General features: G+C 34.7%; 1 protein-coding gene across 1 annotated transcript in view; it reads right to left on the minus strand.

Moving 5' to 3' along the window:
- Vwde (von Willebrand factor D and EGF domains) overlaps window positions 1-25,668 on the minus strand; it is a 64,139-nt gene that overhangs the window by 15,027 nt on the left and 23,444 nt on the right. Inside the window, exons 8-17 of the mRNA XM_077796423.1 lie at window positions 23,099-23,316; window positions 22,797-22,870; window positions 21,063-21,333; window positions 15,480-15,688; window positions 14,381-15,345; window positions 12,771-12,907; window positions 7,035-7,190; window positions 6,786-6,890; window positions 4,474-4,588; window positions 1,586-1,723 (exon numbers count right to left, since the gene is read on the minus strand). Of these exons, the coding sequence (XP_077652549.1) occupies window positions 1,586-1,723; window positions 4,474-4,588; window positions 6,786-6,890; window positions 7,035-7,190; window positions 12,771-12,907; window positions 14,381-15,345; window positions 15,480-15,688; window positions 21,063-21,333; window positions 22,797-22,870; window positions 23,099-23,316 (2,388 nt within the window). The remainder of the gene's footprint in view (window positions 1-1,585; window positions 1,724-4,473; window positions 4,589-6,785; window positions 6,891-7,034; window positions 7,191-12,770; window positions 12,908-14,380; window positions 15,346-15,479; window positions 15,689-21,062; window positions 21,334-22,796; window positions 22,871-23,098; window positions 23,317-25,668) is intronic.

Here is a 25,668-nt window from a genome sequence, read left to right on the forward strand (position 1 = left end):
TGGTCTTCTTTCCTCCATATTCTCCCTTGGTAATGTCATCTCATAGCTGATGACCATAATAACTGTATATTTAACTTAGTTCTCTCTGCTGAGCTTCATGTGGGTATTCCATTGTCCTTTAGTCTCTTAGTAACCAAACTGAATTCACTATAATTCTTCTCCCAAACTATTACTTCTTCCTGTATATTTAATCAGATCAACCTGCCATAACAAAATACCATAGACTGGGTGAACTAAACAACAAAAATTCACTTCCTTACTGTTTTGGAGGCTGGAAAGCTCTGGATGAAAGGTGCTGGCCTGTTTTGTTTTGTGTGAGGACCCTCTCCATGTATTGGAGATAGACATGCTCTCAATGTGTTCTCACCTGGCAGAGAGAGTTATCTGGTGAGCTGGGCATGGTGGTACAATGCTATAAAGCCAGCTATCTGGGAGGCTGAGACAGGAAGATTGCTAAGTGTGAAGGCAGCTTGATCACCTGGGGAATCCTGCCTCAAAATAAAAAATATAAAAGTTGGAGATGAAGCTTAGAGACAGAAAGATCCCTGGTCCAATCACCAGTTCAATCAAAAAAAAAAAAAAAAAGGAGAGAGATAAATAATTCTCTGGTGTTTCTCCTTATAAGACACTAATCCTATTGGATTAGGACTCTACTCTTATCACCGCCTGCAACCCTATGAACTTCAATGTTGGAATTTTAGTGGAATGTAGTTCAGTCTACAACAATGTGAGTGCCAATTCCACATACCATTCACCTAAATCAAATACCTCCAACTAAATGACTCTCTTTCCTACGCTAATCCAATTACTGACCAAGCCAAGTACTATCAGCTTGCTTCTTTAGCATCTCTTTCATTTCTCATTATCTTACCTTAAGGCAGAATATCTTCATCTCTCCCTACATATTTGAAATACTATCTTGGCTTTGCTTTTCTTCCCACCTTCAGGCTTTCACATTTCTTTACCCACAGATGGTCTATTGTCTATATTACTTGAGTAAATTTTCTCAAATATAAGTCTTAACATGTTTCTCTCTTATTTCAAAACTTTAAGGGACTGCTGCTGGTCTACATGCTGGCTACCTCTCTAGCTTCAACTCCTGCAGCAGCTCTTCGGGCCTGTGGTCCTCCAGGCACACTGAATTGTTCAGTGCTCAGGATGTGCTGTGGTATTACATGGCCCTGGGCTTTTGCTTGGGCTATTTCTTCTTCCTGCAATGCTTTTCACCCCCTTGATCTCATACATTAGATTCAGCTGTTGTATATCTACTATAGTCTAGATATCTCCTTTTTAAAGTTTTTCATTATCCCTCCAGGTAAACACAACACATTGTGTAAGATTCCACCTAGTCCCTTTTCTATCACAAGACACAGAATATTATATTGTACCAAAGGATTAGTGCTATTGCACCCTAACCCCTTAAATCAGAGGACATGTCTGATCTCTGCATCCCATGCATCTAGTGTATTGCACAATACTTAATGCATATATACCAAATGAGTGTGTAAGAAAGAGAATGGAATTGAGTGATTTGAGCTAATTAAATACAGCAGAACACATCTCACAGCAGAAAATAAACTTTTACCATGACAGGTTTTCCCATCACCATAAAATCCTTTTGGACATGAACCACAATGATAGGAGCCAAAGGTACTGAAGCACTCTACTCCTGGAAAGCAAGGCCCAGATGCACACTCATCAGCATCTTCCTGGCAGTTTTTGCCTAAACAGAATACAGATTAAAGAGTTCAAGAGATTTATTTTGAAATATGTCTACCAGGCTCATTTTTTTTTTTGTTTCTTCTATTATTTATTTAAGACCTCCAAGTCCTCACAGAGAAGTCATGCATTGTGAGGACAAAACTGGGCTGTTTTTAAATTTTACTGTATAATCACATGTAAGGTCATTGCTTAGATTTCATTTATGATTCAACTTGACCCTTCAAGTACATAAAAAAATTGCCTATAAATAAGGTGACTTAAAAGTCCATTAACATTTAAAGTAAAAGCTTATCATATTAGAGAATTCATTTGTAGTTCATTTAAAAACTCAGTGACTTTTTTCTTAAACAATGAAATGGTTGTTTAGAATGGTTTTCGCCTTCGCTTAATGACAACTTCTTTTATCCACTTCTTGCATTGTCTGTGAAAACTTGTGAAAAGTTTCCAATGTTGAATGTGTTAGAAAAGTCAGTCTTTCCTCAGTAAAACAATTGGAGATGAAGTTGTGCTCTTTCAATGCTTAACAATTTATTTGAATGAATAAATTCCTATCATTAAGTATAGTAACCCTGATTTTGCAAAAATCCCTGGTGCAATCAATACTTGCATTCTTTCAACAACTCAGTAAAAATAAATTTATATTCATAATTCAAAATGATAACATATTCACTTAAAAGAATGAAGAAAATTAAAAGACACCTAAATATTCTGCTACCAGTTCTCTTAGTTGCTTTCATTTTTTAAACATTCTGAATAATCAATTCTACTCTAAGAAAATATAAAATTAACTGATAGATGCAGACCTCAAATTTGCTATTAGAGTATAAAAACACTTTGGATACAACATAAAAGACACAAGCAAATTTGCACTGCCCAGTCAGAATGCACCTCCTCTTCCGTCTTAAATTACTTCTGTGTTGATCATCTCACTGCTTGCATGTGCTTGCAAGCTCTCCCGCTCCCTCTCTCTCTCCTCCTGCCTCTGAACTCTTGTATTTTTAAGCCTCACTTTCTACCCATGCACCTCACTTTCTCTTATTTTTCCTTTAAGATCCCAGTTACATTCCTCATTTGATTCCCCAGAATTTGATTCAGCCATCAATCATACCAAATTCCTATTCCTCTGAGGTCTTTCCAGTGGCTGAGTTCACAGGTTATTATAGTGGCTGTTTCAGGAGATAGGGAGAGTTCCCTCTAAGCTCATGAAACAATTTAAACTATATTTTTATATCTTCTTATGTTTAAAAAAAACTATCTGTCTTTCTTGCCCACTGGCTTAATAAATGAATAAAAAGCCACACTTCATCATATTGGTCACAAATACTCTGCTTGTATCCTTGGTGCACTGATGCCAAGAGACTGTATTTCTGGCTCCTGTTCTGCCCTGTATATCCTTATACAGACAGTTTGATTTATCTGTTCTAATTTCCACAACCTCAATATGATGAGGTTAGAAACAAGATATGTTATGACCCTTTATATCTTTGAACACTAAGGCTTACTACTGAATCAATTATATCATAGTCACTAAAACAGACACTAATTCAGAAGTTATATTGCATTTCCTTGTCTCTTGCACTGATTTCTTCCTTAAATTTCCATTGTCTTCCAAAAATATTTCATGAGTCTAGCACCTAAGCAGTAAATCATCTGGCAAATGATCTAATATAGTAATGAAATTTACACATATAATGACAGTTTAATGGTATCATAAAGTGCTGTATAGGTTTTATTACTCAGATAAAATTATATTGCATCAGGGAATAATCATGTTCCATTGTACTAATAATGTCTGATCATCCTATGAGGAAAGAGAACTTGGGCACCCATGTAGAATCATATCTAGTTGTGTTTAGGAAAGTGAAAAGGTTACCTGGTATATGGTACACAATTTGGAATGCTGTTTGGATGAAATGAAAAATCTCAATATTATTTGTATACAATATTATACTCATGACATCACAGAATAGTAGTGTTGGAAGGCACTTTATAGATAATTAAGTCAAGATACCTTATTTAATAAGTGGTAAGTGCATATCCTCTAGAACTTCAATAGTTAAATGATTTATCAGGAAACTGAACAGAATTAAGGCTAGGAATAAGAAATGGTGTGTAATTGAACTAACAAACTCCATTTCTTCAATTAATAATTCACATTGCTGGGGCTGGGGTTGTGACTCAGTGGTAGAGTGCTTTGCCTCGCATGTGTGAGGCCCTGGGTTTGATCCTCAGCACCACATTAAAAAAATAAATCAATAAACAAAATAAAGGTATTGTTTTCATCTACAGTTTAAAATATATATTAAAAATAATTCACATTGCTTTCCCTATCAAATATTAAAATAAGTATCTCATGTTCTATTGTATTATTGTTATAAAAATTATTTATAGTCACGTGCCACTTAATGACAGGCATAAGTTCTGACAAATGCACTGTCAGGCAATTTTGACACTGGGTTATCCAAAGAATGCTTATCAAAAAGAAAAAAAAAGAAAAGAAAAGCAAAACCTAAGACAGCTATGACATCACTAGATGACACATCTTCTGGTTCTACTATTGTACTTGCACACTGTGTAGAACAAAATGACATTATCTGGTGCAGGACTGTATAGAAAAATATACAGGTTCTTGTAAGCATTAAGAAAGATGCTAAATGAAATTCAGTATTTATTAACTTTAAACACATTTATGTAACTTGTAGTTTAAAACAATCTTGTTTAGGGATGTTTGGATAGACAAGAATAACTTACTTTCTAAATATGACCAGGTGAATTTTGAGATTTGGGATCTACAGATCAAACAAGGACTGGTAGGATTTCTATTCCCTTCAGTGTAGCAGAGTCCACTGATAATGCAAACATTCTCCTAGTAAAAATTTTTTAAAAAGGAAAACATTAACAAACAAAAGTTGTAGTTAGTGTATAAAAAACCTGTACATAAACTTATAGCAGCATATATATTTATGATTCCAATAAAAGCATATAATAACAACTCAATTTTGATCAGATAACATTTTTTGCATGATGTTGAAATTATTATTTTATTTACTTTTTATTATTAGTCGTTCAAAACATTACAAAGCTCTTGACATATCATATTTCATACATTTGATTCAAGCAGATTATGAACTCCCATTTTTACCCCGTATACATATTGCAGATTCACATCGGTTCCACATCCACTTTTTTACATACTGCCATACTAGTGTCTGTTGTATTCTCCTGCAACATTTTTTCACACTTCATGATCACAAATCCAGGTCATAAAATAAAGTATTTCCTGTCTGCTTAAATGCCTAAGAAACTGATCAACTTGGAGGAATAATAAAATGCATGTAAGTTGTATCTCTGTGCAAAATTATGCCTCATAAATAACATGGGGAAAAAACACTCTTTTCTTTTTTGTCATCTTTACTGCTAAAATTCATGCTGGGAGTGCTTTATTAATGAAGAAATCAGAGGTGGGTGTAGTGGTGCACACCTGTTATTTTAGTTAGTTGGGAAGTGAGGCAGGGGAATCAAGATCAAGGTCTACAAGACTCTAGAAAAAGAAAGAAAAGAAATTTATTTATTTGACTACTTTTCATTTTTGCACATCTTTAAAATCATATTAATTTATAGTTATCTTCCTCTTCCCTAACAGCCCATTATACTAGACCATACATCCAAAGCATTATTATTCACACTTCATAATGGTATCATTAAAAAATAGTTGAAAAAATGCTGTAATACAGAGAAAGGACAATAAATATAGCAATAATTTTTTAACTTGGGAAATAGACAACTTTTTTAGGAGATATAAATTTTGTTCATTTAAAATATTTCCTTTGATATAATTTTGAAAATTAGAATAGTTCTAAGAGGATAAGACAACTTTGAATAACAATGTTTTTTAAAGTACTTAAGAACATGTGGAAGTGAAATATTTGATGAAAACTAAAAATCCAATAATTTCTCAACAATAAAAACTTGTTATTGAAATAATGTGATTAATCTCAAAGAAAAGGAATTTAAATTTAGAAAAATATACTTTTTGAATATTTATTTTCTGTAATACCATGGATTGAACCCCAGGGCTCTCTACCACTAAACTACATACCTAGATTTTTTATTTTTTTAATTTTGAAACAGGTCTTTCTAAGTTGCTCCAGCTGAACTCCAACTTGTGATTCTCCTGCCTACACTCTTGAATAGCTGGTTCACAGGTGTGCACCACATACTTGATATATTCCTTGGTTTTGAAAAGTCAATTGATATTAGGTAAAGGTTTCAGCAATGCACATGGGAGAAAGCCCTGCGGATAAACTCAGAAGTCTGGATATAGATAGGTTCAGAGGGTGAGGCTATAACAACTAGGTTTAGGTTGTGCTATTATTCTATAATTCATCAAGTGGTAGGCTTTTGCATAGTCCAAAGAATTTAGTTGCCAGAAAACTCTCTATAAAAGTGCTAATTTTATACACTTTGCAAACTGTACTCAAATGTATAACATTTGCCACAAAGAGGATTAGGTAATCACAAACCACAAAGAAATATCTTTCTTTTCTTTTCTTTTCTTTCTTTTTTTTTTAATACTGAGGATTGAACCTAGGGGCATTCTGCCACTGAGCTACATCCCCACCACTTTTTATATTTCATTTTCAGACAGAGTGTAAGTCTGGAATTTATAATCCTCTGGCTTCAGCCTCTTGAGTTTCTAGAATTAGAGGCATATTCCCCTGTACTGGACCATAAAGAGACATCTTTTGGAAACTAATTAATACTGAGAAAACAGTGAATGTAGAAAGGAGGAAATAATTCAGTGCAAACCTCCTTTTTGATTTTTTTAGGAATAAGCAATCTGCACTCCAAAATGTTAAGGAAGAAACATCTTTCTCACCATTTCAACAAGAGTTATAAGAAGAGTAAACATTTCAATTAACGTTAGGTGCATTTAAGGAAGGTTTTTCTCTATTAGTATTTCTGTTATTAAGGTGAAAAAAAAAACACAGTTGATATGCCAATGGCATGGGAAATTAAAATACCTATGATGTAAATGTGAAAATAAGTGAAAAGATACATACCTTTATAGTACATGAGTTATTTTTGTAGAGACCACAAACTTGACAAGTACCATCATATATGATCATTGTTTTGGAATTACTGAATTTATAACCATCATTAGATACCTGTAAGATGTAGTTCTATAATAAGATAATTTGTTCTAAATGCAGCCTCATAAATTCATTATGAAAATCTATATATAAGAATTTGCTTGGCTTATAAACATGAGGTTTAACTTATAGTTATCTTTTACCTTTAATTTTTTTTACCTTTAATTGCCACTTCATAATTGGTTTCTGATCCATCACATCCATGGTATCAGACTGCTGGACATCACTGGGCAGCTGACAATCAACAGTTCTGCTGTTTTGAAAAACTGCCCGTGTATAGACAGGTTCTCCAAGCACCCATTTACTACTATTATACTGAAGGCAAAATGGGAAAACAGTTAACTTCTGTTACGATTATGAAAATATTCCAGTACTGAATTTCATACGATTGAAATACAAATTTTAAAATATAATCCTAGTATAATGGAATGTATAGTAAGGAAAAAAAGTCACATTGGAAGTGAGTTTTATTCAGAATGATAAGAAAATATGCATCTTATTTTGATGTAAAGTTTTCCTAGGAAATCATGAATTTTCTGGTAGTTCAAATCAAAGGATTTACCAATATTGGCCACATGTTATGGGTCACTCTGCAATAACTTTTGCAGCAAGAAAAATTATCATTTGACATTGTACTTGAGGCAACAGATGGTTTTTCTTTCCAGAAACACCCTCATTTCCTCTGCAAAAGTACCCACCTTCTCCATCTATTTGAAACTGCCCTTTCTGCCCCCTGTCTCTGATGACTTGAGATTCAAGACTTGTTGATGATCATGTTTTTCTGTATGTGGAGAAATCCAGTATATAATAAAATGGGGTGGAGAGGGAATCAAAGAATAGGAGAACGGAGACAAACAGCTACACACATATCCAAATGTGCACATGCTAAGTCTTCATGTTGTCCAAGTCCCAACTTCAAGTTTTTTTTTTCTGATAATTCAGCTACATCCTTTTCCTTAATTCTGTAAAAAATGTACCATCTTCATAATCAGTATTATTTTGCTAAAGCTTGTTGATGTAATTTGAAAGTAAAATTTTAGCCAGTTCATCCCATTTAATAGCTTATCTCATGCTTAAACTACACTTTAAGTATTCATTTTCACCATTGAAAATGCATTGCTATCTAGGGAGAAAAAGCAAGAATAATTTTCTGAGTACTGATAACTACACAGAAAACTAGAATGATATTTTGTTGCCAAGATTTATACTTTCGTAAAAGAATTCTTATTGTAGAATGTTTCCAACCATTCTGAATCAGCCATGCAATATGCAGCTGCTTCACTATCGTGGGTTTGCAGGAAAAGAAAAGGAGGACTAGAACACTCTTGTCTATGGCTCCCAGAAACTATTTTGAAGACATATAGCTGACAGAGTGACCCATAGTACAAAACTGCATATTTATGGATGTGTATAGCATTTCTGCCAGTGATTTTCCTCTAGCAGAAGGATAATAAGAATGTCTAAGTTGTCATGATACCTACTCTTAGAGGATATAGGGTCCCTTGGTTTCTTGTGTGGAAATAGATTCCAGCCAATGACTGGGGATGTAGGGATAATTTCCATCCCTCTGAGGAAAGGTCTGCACCAAGTAAGGAATAAACAGGGTTCTACTTCTTTTCTACTCACCAATAGTTTCTGATTATCTATTATGTGCTGAAGATATTCTGATGAAGAGATCAAAGGAAAAGACATAGATAATTTTATTATCACTATAACCGAGATTCAAATAAGGTATAATAAGAAATAAGCCATTAAATCTAAATCTGTCAAGCAAGGTTTAAAACAAAGTGTGGGGGATTATACTTCTCCTCCTGAAGTAAAAAGGAGACTGACATGTGGATGCTGGAAGCAGACATAGAGTATGATTTAAGATGGCTGGAGAAAACATTGTGTGAAAATTCATGTCTGCACGGAACTGGAATAAAGCATGGAGAGGAAGGTCAAGCCTGCTAAAACGGGCAAGAACTGCCTCCTAACGGCCCACATGTTTATAGGATAACAACTTGGATTTAATCCTACAAGTCAGCAATTTAAAAACTGGATTCTGCTTTTAGGGGGAAGAGTGAAGGATATGATTGGGTAACTGGATTTCTAGCTAAGCATTTGTTAAAAATTACTACTGGGTATATATACACATTGGAATATTTCTCAGCATTAAAAGAGAATAAAATCATGGCATATGCAGGTAAATGAATGGACTTGGAGAATATCATGTTAAGTGAAGTAAGCCAATCCCCTAAAACCAAAGACCAAATGTTTTATCTGAATGTGGATGCTGATCTATAATGTGGGAAGGGAGCATGGGAGGAATGGAGGAACTTTGAATAGGGCAAAGGGGAGGGAGGGGAACGGGGGGGGGTAAGGGATAAGAATGTTGGTGGAATGAGATGAACATCATAAATCTAAGTACATGTATGAAGACATGAATGGTGTGATTCTATTTTGTGTACAACCAGAGAAATAAAAAGTTGTGCTCTATATGTGTACTACGAATTGAAATGCATTCTGCTGTCAAATATAACAAATTAGAATAAACAAAGAAATTTTTTAAAAATTACTACTAAAAATTTAAAAATGGCATTTATAATATACAATGCTTTGTGTATGAAAAAAAAGGAGGTATGCTGTCTGTTCCTTTATGTCAAAAAAAAAAAACACATTAAGGGTAAAACAGGAAATAATGGCTGTGGATGTAAATATTTCAGGCCATGCAAGAAAACAGGAAGGAAATAAAGGGTAATAGCAAGCTGGTACTAGGGATGAGAAGAAAGTGACAGTTCTCTGTGTGTACCTTTTGTATAGAGCCAGTTTTCAGAACCACATTTCACACACCCCTAAATAATTTATACCTAAAATAAACCACAGTTTTGTTGCAAAAGAAACATATGACCACTCTGAAAAGAGAGGGAAAGAAAACAGCCAACACAAGTCACTAGGTAAATAATATTTGCGTGTAAATTGTGATCTCATTTTGCAAATTTCTTTTTCACGGAGGCCTGGTTTATAATTTCTAAAATTGATTTGCATATATTAAAATTGATAAAACATGCTATACAAATAACAAGAACTAGTTTTTACTAGTGAAGAAGGAGTAAAAGGACAAGAGAAGGCTGAAATGAACCTCATGCATTGCAATCAGAGGTATCAGAATCAGCTCATGAAGATGAGAGATAGATAGATAGGGATAGGGATAGGGATGTATGTGTGAGAAGATAAACATGTATTTCCTAGCTTCATCCATTGAGAGGGACAGGAATCAATAACTAGTCTTCGATGATGAGCACACTTTGCACCCAAATCATCAAATCATGGTTTTTAAGTAACATTATTTAATAGATAGAACAGAGTTCTTTTGAGAAATGGTTGATTCTATGGTTGGAGTAGAGAAAATGCAAGATGAGTCCGCAGTATTGTGTGATGAGAATGTGAGAAATTATACAATAAATTATGAGTGCATAGTAAAGGGACATGAGAATCTACTTGAAAGAGCTCCCAATGTTCAAATCTGGGATAATTTAAGCAGCAAGCAAAAATAATAGCATCAAATAAGATAAAATAAGTATTCTTCATAAAACAATTATCTTAGTCCATCTGATATGAATAAATGAATGAACAAATATGAAACAAGGAAAAGCTTTCCCTTTCAGTACAATTTCAGATAATAAATATATGTAGAAGAAATGATGGAAATAGAAATTGCCATTGGTAAATACCACAGTAATGACTGTTGCAAGCAAAAATTATAGTTGAATGCTAAAATCAGGGAGACAAAATATAAGAAGAAATCATATTAGCATTGTCTATAAGTGTCTTCTTATAGCATATTAATTACAAAAGGAAATACAGGAAATCTACAGTGGAGATTAATGGAAATGCCACCTTAAATATGTAATTAAAATTTACATCACCAGTAATTACAAATACTGATCATGAAAAGATGAAGGAAGAATGATGTAACCTCTATCTATCTTAAGAAAGAAACATTTTACAAAATAACTGGCAAGCACTCTTCAAAAATGCCATATTCATGAAAGACAAACTATATACTCTCACAATTTGAAGAAGATTGAAGAGACATGACAACAAAATGCAATATGAAATCTTGGATTGGTTGCAGAATCAGATTGGATGCCTGGAAAAATTTAAATAAGGCCTGTAAATTATTTAATTTTATTGTACCAAGTTGAATTTTTTGGTTTCCATAACAGTTTTATGGATGTGTAAGATGAAGATACAGGAAGAAGCAGGGTGAAAAATCATTGGGAACCCCTCTGTATTATTTTTACAGCTTCTCTGCAAGGTTCAAATTATTCCAAAATACATGTTTTAAAACAGTACTTGATAAAATGGAAAGAAATGAAGGGTTTCTTGTAATTTTAGTTTCAGAAATCTAGATTTTTAAGAGAAACCCATCTTCAAAGGGAACTGAAATTCCAACTAAAAAAGTGAGCAGAAATACATTCATGTTCACTGACCAGGTACAAGAAAGGTAGTGGAAAAACACATACATTCCAAACAAACCAAGCACAAGGCCTCCTGAAGGTCCCAAGCAGTGGGGTGGGGAGTCTTAAAATAGTGTCAATTAGACTTGACTCAAGGAGTGAAACAAATGGTGCAAAAGCCAGAACCCAGCACTGGGCAAGACCAGGGCCAGGGAAGACGGCTGTAATAATACACTGTAATAATATATATAAATACTTGATGCACATTCTCATCTTGGTTTTAGTAATTAAGCACATTGATTTATTTCTATAGTTCTGCAAAGTATGTTAAAAATTCCACGATTTTGGAAGAGGGAAGCAGTGTGAGAGTAAATCACAACCAGTAAGTGGCTGAAAATAAATACAAAATTTAACTTCCAAGAGAATAGAAATCTATAAAATTCTCTTCTGGTAAATCATTTAATTATAGCATGATGTCATATAATTTACTCTATCAAGACCAAAAGCATATGGACTCTCTTGGGTGATGTTGAAATTACGTATATATCTGTCTATTGTGTGTTTTGCTATTTCATTGGAATTAGAATAATTTGCAACTAATTTAGAAAGACTCTATCATTAAAATCATGAAAGAAGCATATTTGTTATTCAGAACCCTATGACAAAAAAACATGCAAAGATTATTTCCTCTTGTAAAGTCTCAATCTCAGAACCACATCTGGATTTATCAACTTAGAGAAAAAGAAAGAAGAATGTTAAAGTACTATTTACTATTTCACTACTTTAACTTTCAGCTTATGCACATAAAACCTTTCTTAATTCAAAGAGCTGTCCATAAAATAAAACTTCTACTTGAATAAAGAAAAGGAAGGTCATATTAGAAATCATCAAAAATAAGGTATAATTTGCTATGCTAATGTTCAAACTGGGATTCACGTCATGTAAGAAAGAAAAATGCTTACTTCAAGGAAAAAACATGCTAATGTGGGGGAGGGTGGTACTTTCCAATCTGAAATCCATAGTAAAGGAATACAAAGGATGAGTATAATTAGCCCTTGTTTTTTGTTTTATAGAAGGGAAACATTCATGTCCCTGGATTTTACAGTTCATGCAGGATGTCTTGGCTAAAATCCATCTCCACTATTTGTGGTGTTGCAATTTAAAATATAAAGATGCCTCAGTATTTCAAGCTTGATCGTCTTTTACTTTTTTTATTATGAATGAAAACAGTGGTCTATACCTCAGTAAAAATAATATAAAATACTTCAAATAAGCTTACAAATGTGGAAGTTTTCAAGGTTAAGCAACTTAAATCATCTTCCTTCACTCTCTGTGGACCTAACGTCCTTTGGGATTATGTGGCCGACTGAATTCATTAATTCAATACAGAATTAATCTGAATAATTTATAAATTATTTTCCATAATTTCTCAGAAAATCTGTAATTAACATACCTGCAGTTTAGTAACTTCACAGTTAATGGAAGGTGATTCTTTGAAGCCTTGACCAAAAACTCTCACCATCGTACAATTATGCTTTTGAACATCACAGAATCCAGCATTCTCAAGCTCTGTGATTTCAGGAACTTTGTCTTTGGAGAACAATTATAACAAATAGAACATGTTTTTTTAATTCCGGAAAAAAAACTACATAATTATGCCTCAAAGCCCAAATGAAAAGCATGTGTAAAATAATACTTCAAAGTACACCCCAAATACTATTTACATTAATTAAACCATTAAATGTTAAGAGCATTCTGGTATTAAATGTGATGCTACCTACCATTAAACCTACAACAATGTCAACAATGTCATTATATTGCTACCAGTGCTGTCATTAATGTTTTAAGATTTGATTATGAGGTTTTGTGAAAAATACTTTATTCTTTATTCTGAATGACCATGATGGATTTTCTGATAATATGACACTTGAGCAGAGAAATGAAAAAGGTTAGTCGTGAAGTTGTGTGGTGAAAAAATGCTCCAATAAGAGAGCAGTAAGTACAAAGGCCCTGAGGTAGGAGCAGATCTGTAAGAACAACAAAGCAGCCAATGTGGCGGAAGAGCAGTGAACTTGGGGAAGATCGGTTAATGAACTGAGAGTGAGGGGGAGCCTCAGATTATCTGAGGTCCATGTAAAGAGTTGTGGATTTTATTCTGAAAAATAGGGCAAGCCGTTTGAAGGATTTAAGCAGAGAAGCAATGTGATCTGACTTACATTTCAAAGGGGTCACTTTGGCTTCTGCTGCATAGAAAATAAGCTTGGAGAGAATCTATGATGATCCAGGTGAGAGACAGTGGTGGTTTGGACCAAGGCTATAGCAAGGAAAGAAATGAAATGCTTTGAAGCTAGAACTGGACTTGCTGCTATGGAGTTAAACTTGAGGCATGGGAGAAACAGAAAAGTCAACACCTGCAAGTTTTTAACTTGGGCCATCAGAGTGAAGTTTTTGCATTTACTGCAATAGGAGAGACTGTAAATGGAAAGGGAAGGATGGTGGTTGTGGGAGGGAAATCAAGAATTACTGGTTTACTGCTTAAATAAACCAAGTCAACATTTAAAAAATTTTCTTTCTTTAACATTTTGAGACAGAATAGTTTACACTATATAACAAACGAGCATGATTAACAAGATAATATAAACACAGTCCTTAAAACATGTTAAATTTGAGTCCTAGGAAAACGATTATTCTAATCAGGTAGAAGGACCAGTTAGTTGCAAGCAAAGGCCAGGAGACAGGGTAAACCTGGCATTTCAAAAACAGCAGAGACCAAAGTAGCTGTAGTGGGATGGTGAGAGGGTGACAGTTGCAGGAGATGAGTCTGAAAGGACTCTGTGTGCCAGATCATGGTGTGCCTTACAAGTAATTACAAGAACTTCAACTTTTCTCTGAATGAAAGGAAACACTTTGGGGAAAATCATTAACGTATTAATCATTTTAATTTGTGTCTTTTATCACTACACGATCTTCATAAGCCTTAAGATAATTAAGTCAAAAAAGAACAAATATATTTTCATAATCAAATTTCCTGCACAATATTAACGTTTAAGAGTGTTTACTTACCATACCAATCACTGCAATCATAGGAGCTGAAGCCTGGGAGACATGCACACCCCCAATCCATACACTGCCCATTGCCGCTGCATAAATTGGGACATTTTAATACCAAGAGAATGCCTTCAATTGACTTGCCATGTTCTTTTGTGTTATATTTCTCCTCTTCCAAAATCCTCTTTTCGCATTCATTTTCTAGAAGGGCCACACCTGCTTCTGCCCAGCTAACATCATCTTTCAACAGAATGTCCTTAACACACATATCTACAGCATGGTCTAGTCTTTTACCGAGAAAGTCAAAACAGAGCCTGCCTATGCTGGAGTTGGCTAGCGTGCGCTGACAGAGTTTCAGGCTGCTGTCCTGGGTAAGGCCAGAGGGTGTGGGCCACTGGGGGACAAACTCTTGGTGGATGTCCTCAGAGTGGTCCTCAGGGAAAAAATAAGTAAACTGTTCCAGGTTGGTCGGGCTGAGACTCTGGAAAGCAAACAAAGGAGGAAACTCATTGAAATGTTGCCGTTTCCATCTGTTTTGTGGATTCCACCTCATTTGTTGGCTGTGGCGACCCTGGTCCTGCTTATGTTTCTCGTTGTCTGAATATTTTGGTGCATCTTGTTTTTCATTGCCAGGATATTGTAAATGTACGTCCCGTTTGGTGAGGTCTATGTACTTCTTTCCTTGCAGTAAGAAATTCAAATTATTTTCTTCTCTAGATGTATGCTTGTTTATCCTCCCAACCAGAGCTTCTGAATTAATGTATTCAGAGGTGACATCTAGTTCTGGTATCAAAGAAGAGAATCTGACATGTTTGAGGTCTTTGCAACCTGAAGCAATTTCTGGTTGAGGAAAACCATCCAGATGATTAGAAAACGGGTACCTGGAGGCGGTATCCAATGAGCAGCTACAATAGGATAGTTTTGCAGGCAAAGTCTGAGAAATTGGCATCTTGTCAAACATGCTTCTCCCGGGTAAAATCCTTCCAGATTAAAAACAGAAAATGAAAGTTATTTGAACCAGAACATTTTTCCCAGGAATGTGCTGCCAAAGTCAGAGACTCTTCACATTTAAGTCTAATATTAACACAATCACAAATGAAAATTAGTTTCTTACCTCCATTCGTTAATAAAAGCAGCACAATTATTAAAATGTTGATCAATTTTGATCCCATTTTTATCATGGAAATCATTTTCTGGGTTCTCATCAAAGGTTCCACAGAGTCCTAAAGTGTTTTTGTAATCTGAACTAGATGCTCTAACGGTTAAACTCATGCCCCATTCACTCAAGTCAGCACGAATAAATGCTCCAGAAGAAAATGAAATCTGAAACCAACATATAAACAGAAGGTGTAAAAGCCATATTCAATATAGATTAAAAAAAAGTGTTATTTAAGAAAAAAGAAGCAAACTCAGGCACTTCTCCCATATAAACAGAATAAAATACTAGAGGACAAACTCTTAGTGGATATCCTCAGTGTGGTCCTCAGGGAAAAAATAAGTAAACTGTTCCAGGTTGGTCTTTTTTATTCCCCCCCCCCAGGGGACAACTTCTTTTTTATTGCTTTATTTTAAAATAATACATTTTTGCATTTTTTTCTGATTTAGAATATGAACACCTACTGATTTTTATTGATATATATTATTTGTGACTTCTTTCCTTAAACAATTTAAACCAAAATGTGATATATAATGAAAACAGTTATAAATCTTTTTTTTAAAGAGAGAGAGAGAGAGTGAAATTTTTTAATATTTATTTTTTAGTTTTCGGCGGACTCAACATCTTTATTTGTATGTGGTGCTGAGGATCGAACCCGGGCCGCACGCACGCCAGGCGAGTGCGCTACCGCTTGAGTCACATCCCCAGCCCAGTTATAAAACTTAAAGACAACATTTACCAAATAATAGTAATGTTTATTTACTTATTTTTTTCCTTTTTTTTTTTTTTTTTTTTTTTTGGTGCTGGGGATTGAAACCAGGGACTTGCAACTGTTCTACAACTGAGCTATGACCTTGGCCAACCAAGTTATGCTTCTGATAATAGTTATTTAATATGGAATTAGACTCACAAATAATTAATTTACACAGATTAATATAATTCTGAAGGAGTGGATATTCCTGTGGCCAATCAGCATTCTCTTGCCACAAGCTGGCAAATAGAAACCACATTAAAACCATGGATTGCGTGGGGAGTTGGCAATCAGAACAAGAGGTATTTATTGAATGACTAATAGCCTGTGTCATCTAACTGTGAGCACCTCTCTCTGTTACAGGAATAGCACCTATCCCAGACCAGTCACTTGGATGTACATGAGGAAAAACTATCTCTTCTAAGAGTCAACAAAGGTATAACATCCATCGGTGTTTGCTTCGCTGATCCTTGTTCCCCTTTTAGTTTTTTTTAAATCTAAAATGAGCTTTTCTTTTTACAAAACTAGTATTCATTCATTACACAAAATGATTTTAAACACAAACAAAATTTATATTTCTACCCAAGTGGCAGAGGGAGGATGTTAACGGCTAATGCTAAGATCTTGGTGCAAATTCTTCAAAAGTCTTTTCTATATTTCATGAATGTCTTTGCCTGTCTGTAAGCATAGCCTACTCTGTCGTTTTCATGACTACAATGTGTTTTATTGTGTACATCATTGTAGAGTTTTAGTTAAACACTTTTTTTTTCTTGGAGCATTAATTTTAGTTTAAGATTTGTAAGAAACAAATTTATTAAGAACCACTCCTACTTCCGCAGAAACATGGGAGAAAGAACAGAAAAGAACAGGAGAGAGGGGAACAGGTGGAGGCAGAGGGGTTCCCTTCATCTCCAGATGCCCCTGTGACTGGAATGATATGGACAAGCCTGAAGCAGTCTGCACATCTCCCTCCTGCAGCTGTTCCACATAAGTGAGATCCTGTGGGATCTGTCCCTTTTGTTTTTTGTCTGACTCAACTGTCCACTTTCATTGGAGCCACTTTGTTCCTGAATTCAGGGTGTGTGTTTTGGGACAGCCAACAGCAACGTGGCACGCAACAGCATATTCATAGGATACAAGCGGAAATCCACCTAATCATCTGCTTTTGGTCTGTCCTGAATGTTGTCTTTGGTACAGGCTGACAGGCTGCAGTCCCACCATGGGGCTGCTCAGGGCATGGAAGCTGGGAAGCAGAGAGAGCAAGGCGCCAAGACAAAAATACTAAACCCCAAAGGAAGCTCCCAGTGACCTACTTCCTCCAGCCATACCCTTCCTGCCTATAGCTATCAAGTACAGTAGTCCTTTCAAATAATTAATCTATCAAATGGATTAATCCACCGATTAGGTAACAGCTCTGATAATATAATCATTTAACCTCTGAATATTTCTGCATTTTCTCACACATAAGCTTTTGGGGGATACCTTATATCCACAGCATAATATCAGGTTATGGAGAATGATATTTCTTTTGTTTAGAAATTAAAATATGGAGGGGGGTTCAATGGCTTTTTCAGTTGGAATCTAAAAATCTATAATGATTTTTGGTTCTTCAGAACCTTCTCATATTCACAATTAATGTATTCAATTCCTCTTTCAACTCTGAATGACTGATATTAAAAGGATGGTAGCACTTTACTCGGGTTGTGGTACTATGACAGAATGCTCTGTTCCCTAAGACACCACAGGGACTTTATTAAACTTATGGGGCTCAGAGGTAGGGGGATTTCATCATAATTTCCCTATAAGGTCCTTATGAGACTTCTCATTAGAAATCTAGGAACTCAGAAGGTAGTGGGTTGATATATTCTCAAGTGATAAAGGACAAAACCTATCAACCAAGAATCCTATGGCCAGCATATGTATCCTTCCCACAGAAGAAGAAATAAGGCATTCCAAGATGCCTAGGTCCCTTCATGCTGCTATAACAAAATACTTTAAGCTGAGTAATTTATTAACAACAAAAATTGATTTCTTGAATTTCTGGAGGCTGGCAAGCTCAAGGTCAAGGTGTCAGGAGATTCATGTGTGGAGAGAGCTAACTTTCTCCTTTGTAGATGTACATTTTTGCTGTGTCTTCACATGGTGGAAGGGACAAAAGGTTGACTATTACAAGCCTTTTGTTGTTGTTGTGGCACTGGTGATTGAACCTAGAGCCTCTCACATGATACACCCCTGAGCTGTATCCCCAGCCCCTTTTACTTTGAGACAGGGATAAGTTAAATTGCTCAGGTTGGCCTTAAACATGTGATCCTCCTGTTTCAGTAATCCTGAGTAGCTAAGACTACAGATGTACACCAGCACATCATGCTTAATAAATGGACGTCTGTGTGGGGTTGTTCTAGGGTTTTGTGCATACAGACAAGTCTTCTTATCTAAAGGTACACATCCCATCCATGAGGTTGGACTTCCTGGTCCTCTCAGTACTGTTGCAATGAAGTCCAAATTTCAACAGGAATTTTGGAGGGATACATACACTCAAACCACCATACCAAATAAATCAAAAGCCAAGGGAGTTAGTCACCATGAGATGTGTCCTGTGTGAGAGGAATCCTTCAGATTCTTTGGAAGCCCACTAAACAGGAACTCAGAGGTTAAGGACTTGCATGGGCACCTGAGTGGCAGAGGGATGATGTTAATGGTCACTAGCTAGCAGGCACTCTCTGCTGCAGGTGATCCCCTGCCTGCAGCTTCAGCTGTGGCTCCCTGTGCTCCTGCTCATACATCTGCTCATACATGAGTTATTGGCATAGAAAGATGCAAGATGTCATACTGGAGAAGCTTACTGGAGGCTTCTAAGTATAGGAAGTTTTGTGGAACTGTATTCAAAACCTATCAGGTTCAAATATTTCCAGGGAGACTAATGGTTTTGATAGAATCAGGAGCAAACCTTTGTACAATAGCAAATACAGCTTGTGAGACATCAATATGGAGTTTCTTGGAAACAGCTTTCCAGTCCCTGCAGCTGCCACAGTGTAAAGTGACAAGCTGGATTTGTGGTTCCATGCACAGGGGCTGTGGAACCACCAGCTCCTCCAGCTGCTGCCACCCGGGCTCCCAGTGGCCACCTTTGCCCTCATGGTTCACATGACCATCATGGTTCCCACTGCCTTCCTAGTTCACACCAGCCTTGTGGTTCTGGTCACCCTCATGCTTCACATCATCCATGAGGTCTAGAGCTCCTTCAACAAAGTGGCCACCCTCTGCTTCTGCTGCTGCACCCTGCTTAGGTTCAGTGCGTCTTTGCATACACCCCCAGGCTATAGGAGTTGGGGTTCCAGCAGTGGTGCCAGAGTGTCAAGACTGAATGTCACAGAATTCATATTTCTGAACCCTCTCATTGAACCGATTAATTGTATGGTTTCCCTCTTAGCAGAGGAGATACAAGGAAAAGCACTGGGGTTATGTGCATCCTTGATTATTTTATTGCAATCAATTTCCGGAAGCAAAATATTTGTAAAATAACTACACAAAGAAGTTCAGACTGTATTAATATATATATATATATATATATATATATATATATACCCTCCAGAAAGATTGTTTCTACCATCACTACTCTTTTTTTTGTCTTTTTTTAAAAATTATTGGTTGTTCACAACATTATAAAGCTCTTGGCATATCATATTTCATACATTAGAATCAAGTGGGTTATGAACTCCCATTCCATCACTACTCTTGACAATATTTTTTGAGAGATGTTTGATCAGCATTTTTTTATTTGAGGACTAATGTTCTTAACATTGTTATATCTTTGTTGGTTACTAGTACTTTTGGAAATGTTAATGTTCTTTTTGAATTACCATTTTGTAATATTTGCTCAATAGACTGGTGAGTATACCTTAGAGATATATTTTTTTATATAACTGATTATATATAGCAAATATTTTCCCAAATTCTTTATTTGCATTTTGGTTTTTGATGATGGAATAAAATATATAATGTTATCTTAAAAGTTATTGTTCACTTCAACAAATATCATAAGAACATATTTACAAACACTTTTATTTAAATTTGAATTATACTTACCTGGAATTTATTATATGGAAATATGAAAGGAAAATGAACACGACCTTAAGATACAAATTGTTAGCTCACAGACATGAAATATGATCTTTAAAAAGTGATGGTGAATATATATAATATTGAGAATGTTTCCTGATTTCTATTCTTTTCCACTTATCTACCAGCCCATTCCTAAAACAGTAACATGTTCAATTCACTTGAAAAGTTGGTTAACTACTAATTATTTATTTTTAATTATGTCTGTCATCTAATATGCCATTTAATGGATACTGTAAAAACAGTTTCTATGAATAATGCAAAAATTGTGATACTGAAATGTTAAATAAGTCAATTTAAGTTGACAGTGTTTTAAATTATCTTTACTTGTGCGTGGTAGGTGCAAAAACATTCATTCTGAGATCATAATTAATCCAAATGCTATCTTCTTGATAGCATATCTTCTTGATAGCAAACCAATATTTAAAAATGATAGCTCCTGGGCTGGGGTTGTAGCTCAGTGGCAGAGTACTCATCTCACATGCGTGAGGCACTGGGTTCAATCCTCAGCACCACATACAAAAATAAGTAAATAAAACAAAGATATTGTGTCCATCTCCAACTAAAAAAATAAAATAAAAATATGATAGCTCCTAATTTAACAGAGATGTATAGTTTATTCAAAATGAGAAAAAGGGAAACTATTTTTAATAGTACAAAATCATACATACTGTGACTTTTCGTCCTAAATAAGATTCACTTATCTTGATATTGCTGGATGCATCTTGGCTCTTTACAAATAAATATGGTCGTAATTCATGTAGCTGACCACTGCACATATCGAAAGTAACGATATCTCCTCCTTCTTTGGCCACAAACCCACAGTTACATGACACAGGGTAGTGCAGGCTTCCGCAGTCCCATTGACGCACATGGACTTCAAAATCACGTGTTGTACTCTTATAAAGCACAAATGTTCCAGTCTTGAAATTATCATATACCCTATCATTAACAAAAGTGAACTGCATTAAGAGTTGGTTATAAAACATCACAATAATATGTTATAAACTAACTATGTATTACATTCATTTACAGGCTTTCCATATATTTTGATGTTAGAATGAGAAATCAAGATTCCCAGCACCTTTTTGGGTCATGAGCATTTGTTTGGATGCACTGAATGAAACACTTGCTTCTCTCTCACTACTCTTTTCTTCCCTTTCTTAACCCCAGAGAGGCTTCGCTCCTAGAGGAGGGAGGCCTTCCAAGTGGAATGCACTTGCTGTCTCTGGTCTTCAAGAATTTGTTCACATTACCATCAAAATGGCTTTCCATAACAAGTCTATTTAATATAAATAACTAACCCTAATTGCAGCCTTCCCTTTTCACCTGATTTAGTTTTCTTCATGGCATGTTTCTTCCTCAGACACACTACATACTTTATTAACTGATTGTGTTAATATCTCTTTTCCTCTGTTCAGAGGTCAGCTCTATGAGGGAATGATATTCTCTCGTTCACTGTCACATCCCCCAGCACTTAGAACATGGCTTGTCACCAAACTGCTGCACAATTAAACTTGTTGAATTAAGTCAGATTAAATACATCACCATTTCTTGAGTTTTTTTTTCCACCAAAATTCTAAAGATTTCAATTATAACCATAGAAGAAAATCTTGCATGAGATAATAAGTTCCAACAATTTCTCAATTCTTGCTCAGATCTGTGGAGTATCATTTTACTGAAGGATTCTATGTCTATTTTTCATATTGAGTGACTTTACTGGAAATGATCACATTACAGTTTTTAAAAATTAAAAGAAAAAATTACCATGCATCAGGATGAGAATTTTGAATCAACAATACAGTATCATTTTCCTTAAGAATATGATATCCCTCAGAATAGTATCACTGAGCTTAATTTTGCTATGCAGATATTAATAGCAGTGTGACTTAGATTATTTCTTTTTGGTCATCTTGCTCAGTTTACTTAAATTCTAGAGTTAAATATTCAGGCTTTTATGAAGTTGTAATTATTTTTTCCATGAGTATTCTCATTATAAATTAAAGCTGATTTGTTCTTTAAAAATTCTAGTGTGTTAGTTATTTTCATTATATATAAATACAAAACAGTATATCACAATAAATATCATAGTAAACATCTCTGATGCAAATAATGAAATTATTAAAAACAAATACATGGCAAACAAAATGATAACTTCCATTTGTCATAAACTTCATTTCTACAAATTAAGGCTAACAACTATAACACAATAGACTTAAGAAAAAATTCTATACAAATAAATTAGTGTCTTCAAACAAATCAGTGATGGCAAAACATGACTTTCTTTTCTAATTTTCCAGTGAACAGGACTAAGAAATGATCAAACAGAATGCTGGTTAAAACAAAACAACAGTGAAACCAAAACAAACAACAATCTTTAAAAGAAAAGAGTTTTAGGAAATTACCTGCCATCAAAGGTAATTATATGTGGATCAGTAAATGAATAGCAGTAAGCTGTTGGGACATCCTTGACTCTGATCTTAAAAACAAAGATATTTTTGATAAAATTATTATTGGTATTCAGTGACAATTATTCATCACAACTGCAATGGATTTTTCATTAATTCTTGTCTTACATATTGAAAATGAAATAATTTAAAACTCATAATTATCAAATAATTCTAAAATTAAAATTTACAAGATACAGTGATAAAATACACATATCATTTTAAGTTTAAATTATAAAGATTATTTTAAATTTGTCAACCTGGATGCTGTCTGGAATATAGTTGTTCCACAGGAAATCCTTATTCACTATAGGTTCTACAACAATGTTTGTAACTCTGTCTCCATCTTGGGAAAAATCTGAGACAGCGGTGTAATACAGGGAAGCTTGGCCACAGGTGCCGTTGGCACAGGATGTTGTCTGGTGGAGGTCCACATTGCAGGAAGACAGTGCCAAGTTTACGCCAAGGTGTTCTTTACCTATTTAATAAAAAAAAGTTGATAATTTTCCCAACAGTATAAACATATGAAACATTAAATAAAGTGATTACTCTTAAAGCATTTTCTCTTTCTTAAAAAATTATTTTTGAAATTTTCATCTAAGTTAAAACAAACTGGAAATACAGTGGAATGAATCTGACACAACTTTCCTATGTACATCTATGAATATGCCACAATGAATCTCCATATCGTATAACCACAAGACTGGGATCCTAGTTAGAATAAAAAAAAAGTTATTGAATCTACCTGATTTTTACAGATAATTGATAAACTTGAAAATATACATATATTTGTACATACATATACATTACTATTTATTTTCAACCAAGTTACCAATCCATATGCTCCCAGATAAAATTTAAAAGCAATAAATAACAAAGTAATGATAGAGATGAAGATATTAATAACTTTGATTTGATCAATATATTTTATTTACATGTTTTGAAGTACATGTATGTATACTTCAAGTATATGTACAATGTACACTGTACATGTGCAATTATTATGTGCTAAAAACTGTCTAACACAATTTTAAAAAGCAATAAGCAAAAGTTGTCTTTCCTTTAAAAAAGTCATAATTCTAGTAGCAAGACTCATAATTTGATTTCTTTTTCTAACTAACAACTGCACCCCATGTCCAGATTGTTCTATAATAAATTTTAGGGCATTTCTTCATGTCTCATACACTGGAAATTATAGTAATGGATTTAATTATTTATATAGGGTTCATCATCTTAAGAAAGAGTAAAGTCAACACAAATGAAAAGCCAACCCCACACCCGTAGTAAACTATCTCCCTTCGCCTCTCAAATGTGCCAATACATTCACAAACTCCCTCATCTAGGTAACAAAGAATATAAAAAGATTTTTTTATACTTTAATTTATTTATTTTTATGTGGGGCTGAAGATTGAACCCGTTGCTTCACATGTGCTAGACAAGCACTCTAACACTGAACTACAGCTGTAGCCCAAGAAACGAATTTAAAAAGGAAATGGTAGCAAAGAATAAAAAATTTGTATAACTAGACCAAAAACAAAAGGATTTCCCCCTCAAAACTGGCAAAAGGTAGTATTTTTTATATATAATTAATGATCATAAAGTCCTTCTAGGAATGAAGGAGGAAGAACGAACTTAAAAACTCTTATCTTTTCTCCCACACAAATTATTCAGGAATGGAATTATAATGGTTAGGTACAGGTACACTGCATTGGAGTCAAAATTCAGGAAAAATTTCTTTTATGTGCTTTTCCTAGAAATATAAACTTTTCTCATACACATAAAAACACAATGGAAATACCCAAAATCTTAACTGGATTCCTAAGGTGAATATGGGGTATTTGGGACTTGAATACAATGACCAATGGTGGTCACTGCCAATGATCTCACCTGCCTAGTTTATGATATGAGGGCTGAACATCCTTCTCTTAAGCCTGAGTAAAAGCAACACTGTCTATGTAGAAATTCACTGAGACACCAACATATTCCCTATGAAAGTAGATATTTAAAAGAAATACACTTAAATATCTAAGAAGAGGAATATCCAAAATGAAATCCAGAAATTTTCCACTAGGAAAAAGACCGAAAAGACAGAAAAAGAGACAGAGAAGAGGGGCAGGAAGAATTTTTAACTAACAAAGAATAAGAACACACAAACTTCTACCATGTAGGAAGTTTATTTAATGCTATCTTTACACTGGCGATGCCCGCTTCACTGAAAGATTTGAGAGCATGCAAATATATTTAAAGATATTCTTTTAAGTGAAGGAAATCTTTGCTCAATACAATTTTGAAAAACAACAATAGCATTGTATCCTTTCTATTTTGACCATAAATTGTAGTAACATTTTCCTATTATGTATTCAAAAGGTAAGTTGAAGTAGAACTATGTCTAAATGTCTGAGCAAAAGGTCATTATTCCATATTTCTAAGGCTGTATTAAAATATAATGTTGCTCATGGTGCTCCTTAAATCTGGGTTAGTAGCTGGGCATTAATCAAGCCTTTTTAACTGTCAAATATCTTAGGAAGACATCTCTTAATTTCTCTATCTCCTTACCCTTATTTTTTCTTGGATCACCATTCTCATGAGATTGTCTCTGACCCCGTTATACTGTGTGGCCTTTTTATCCTTTTGAACATGGACATTAAGACCTACAAAAGTATGCATTGTACTTTTGTACTATAAAAGGTATATATTATGGTTTAGATATTAGCTGTCTCCCAAAAACTCATGTATAAGAAAGTTTAAAGGTAGAAGCCAGGCAAGGTGGCACATGCCTGTAATCCCAGCTGCTCAGGAAGCTGAGGCAGGACGATTTCAAGTTCAAAGC

Source organism: Urocitellus parryii, chromosome 3 (assembly GCF_045843805.1).
Source record: "Urocitellus parryii isolate mUroPar1 chromosome 3, mUroPar1.hap1, whole genome shotgun sequence".
NCBI lineage: Eukaryota > Metazoa > Chordata > Mammalia > Rodentia > Sciuridae > Urocitellus > Urocitellus parryii.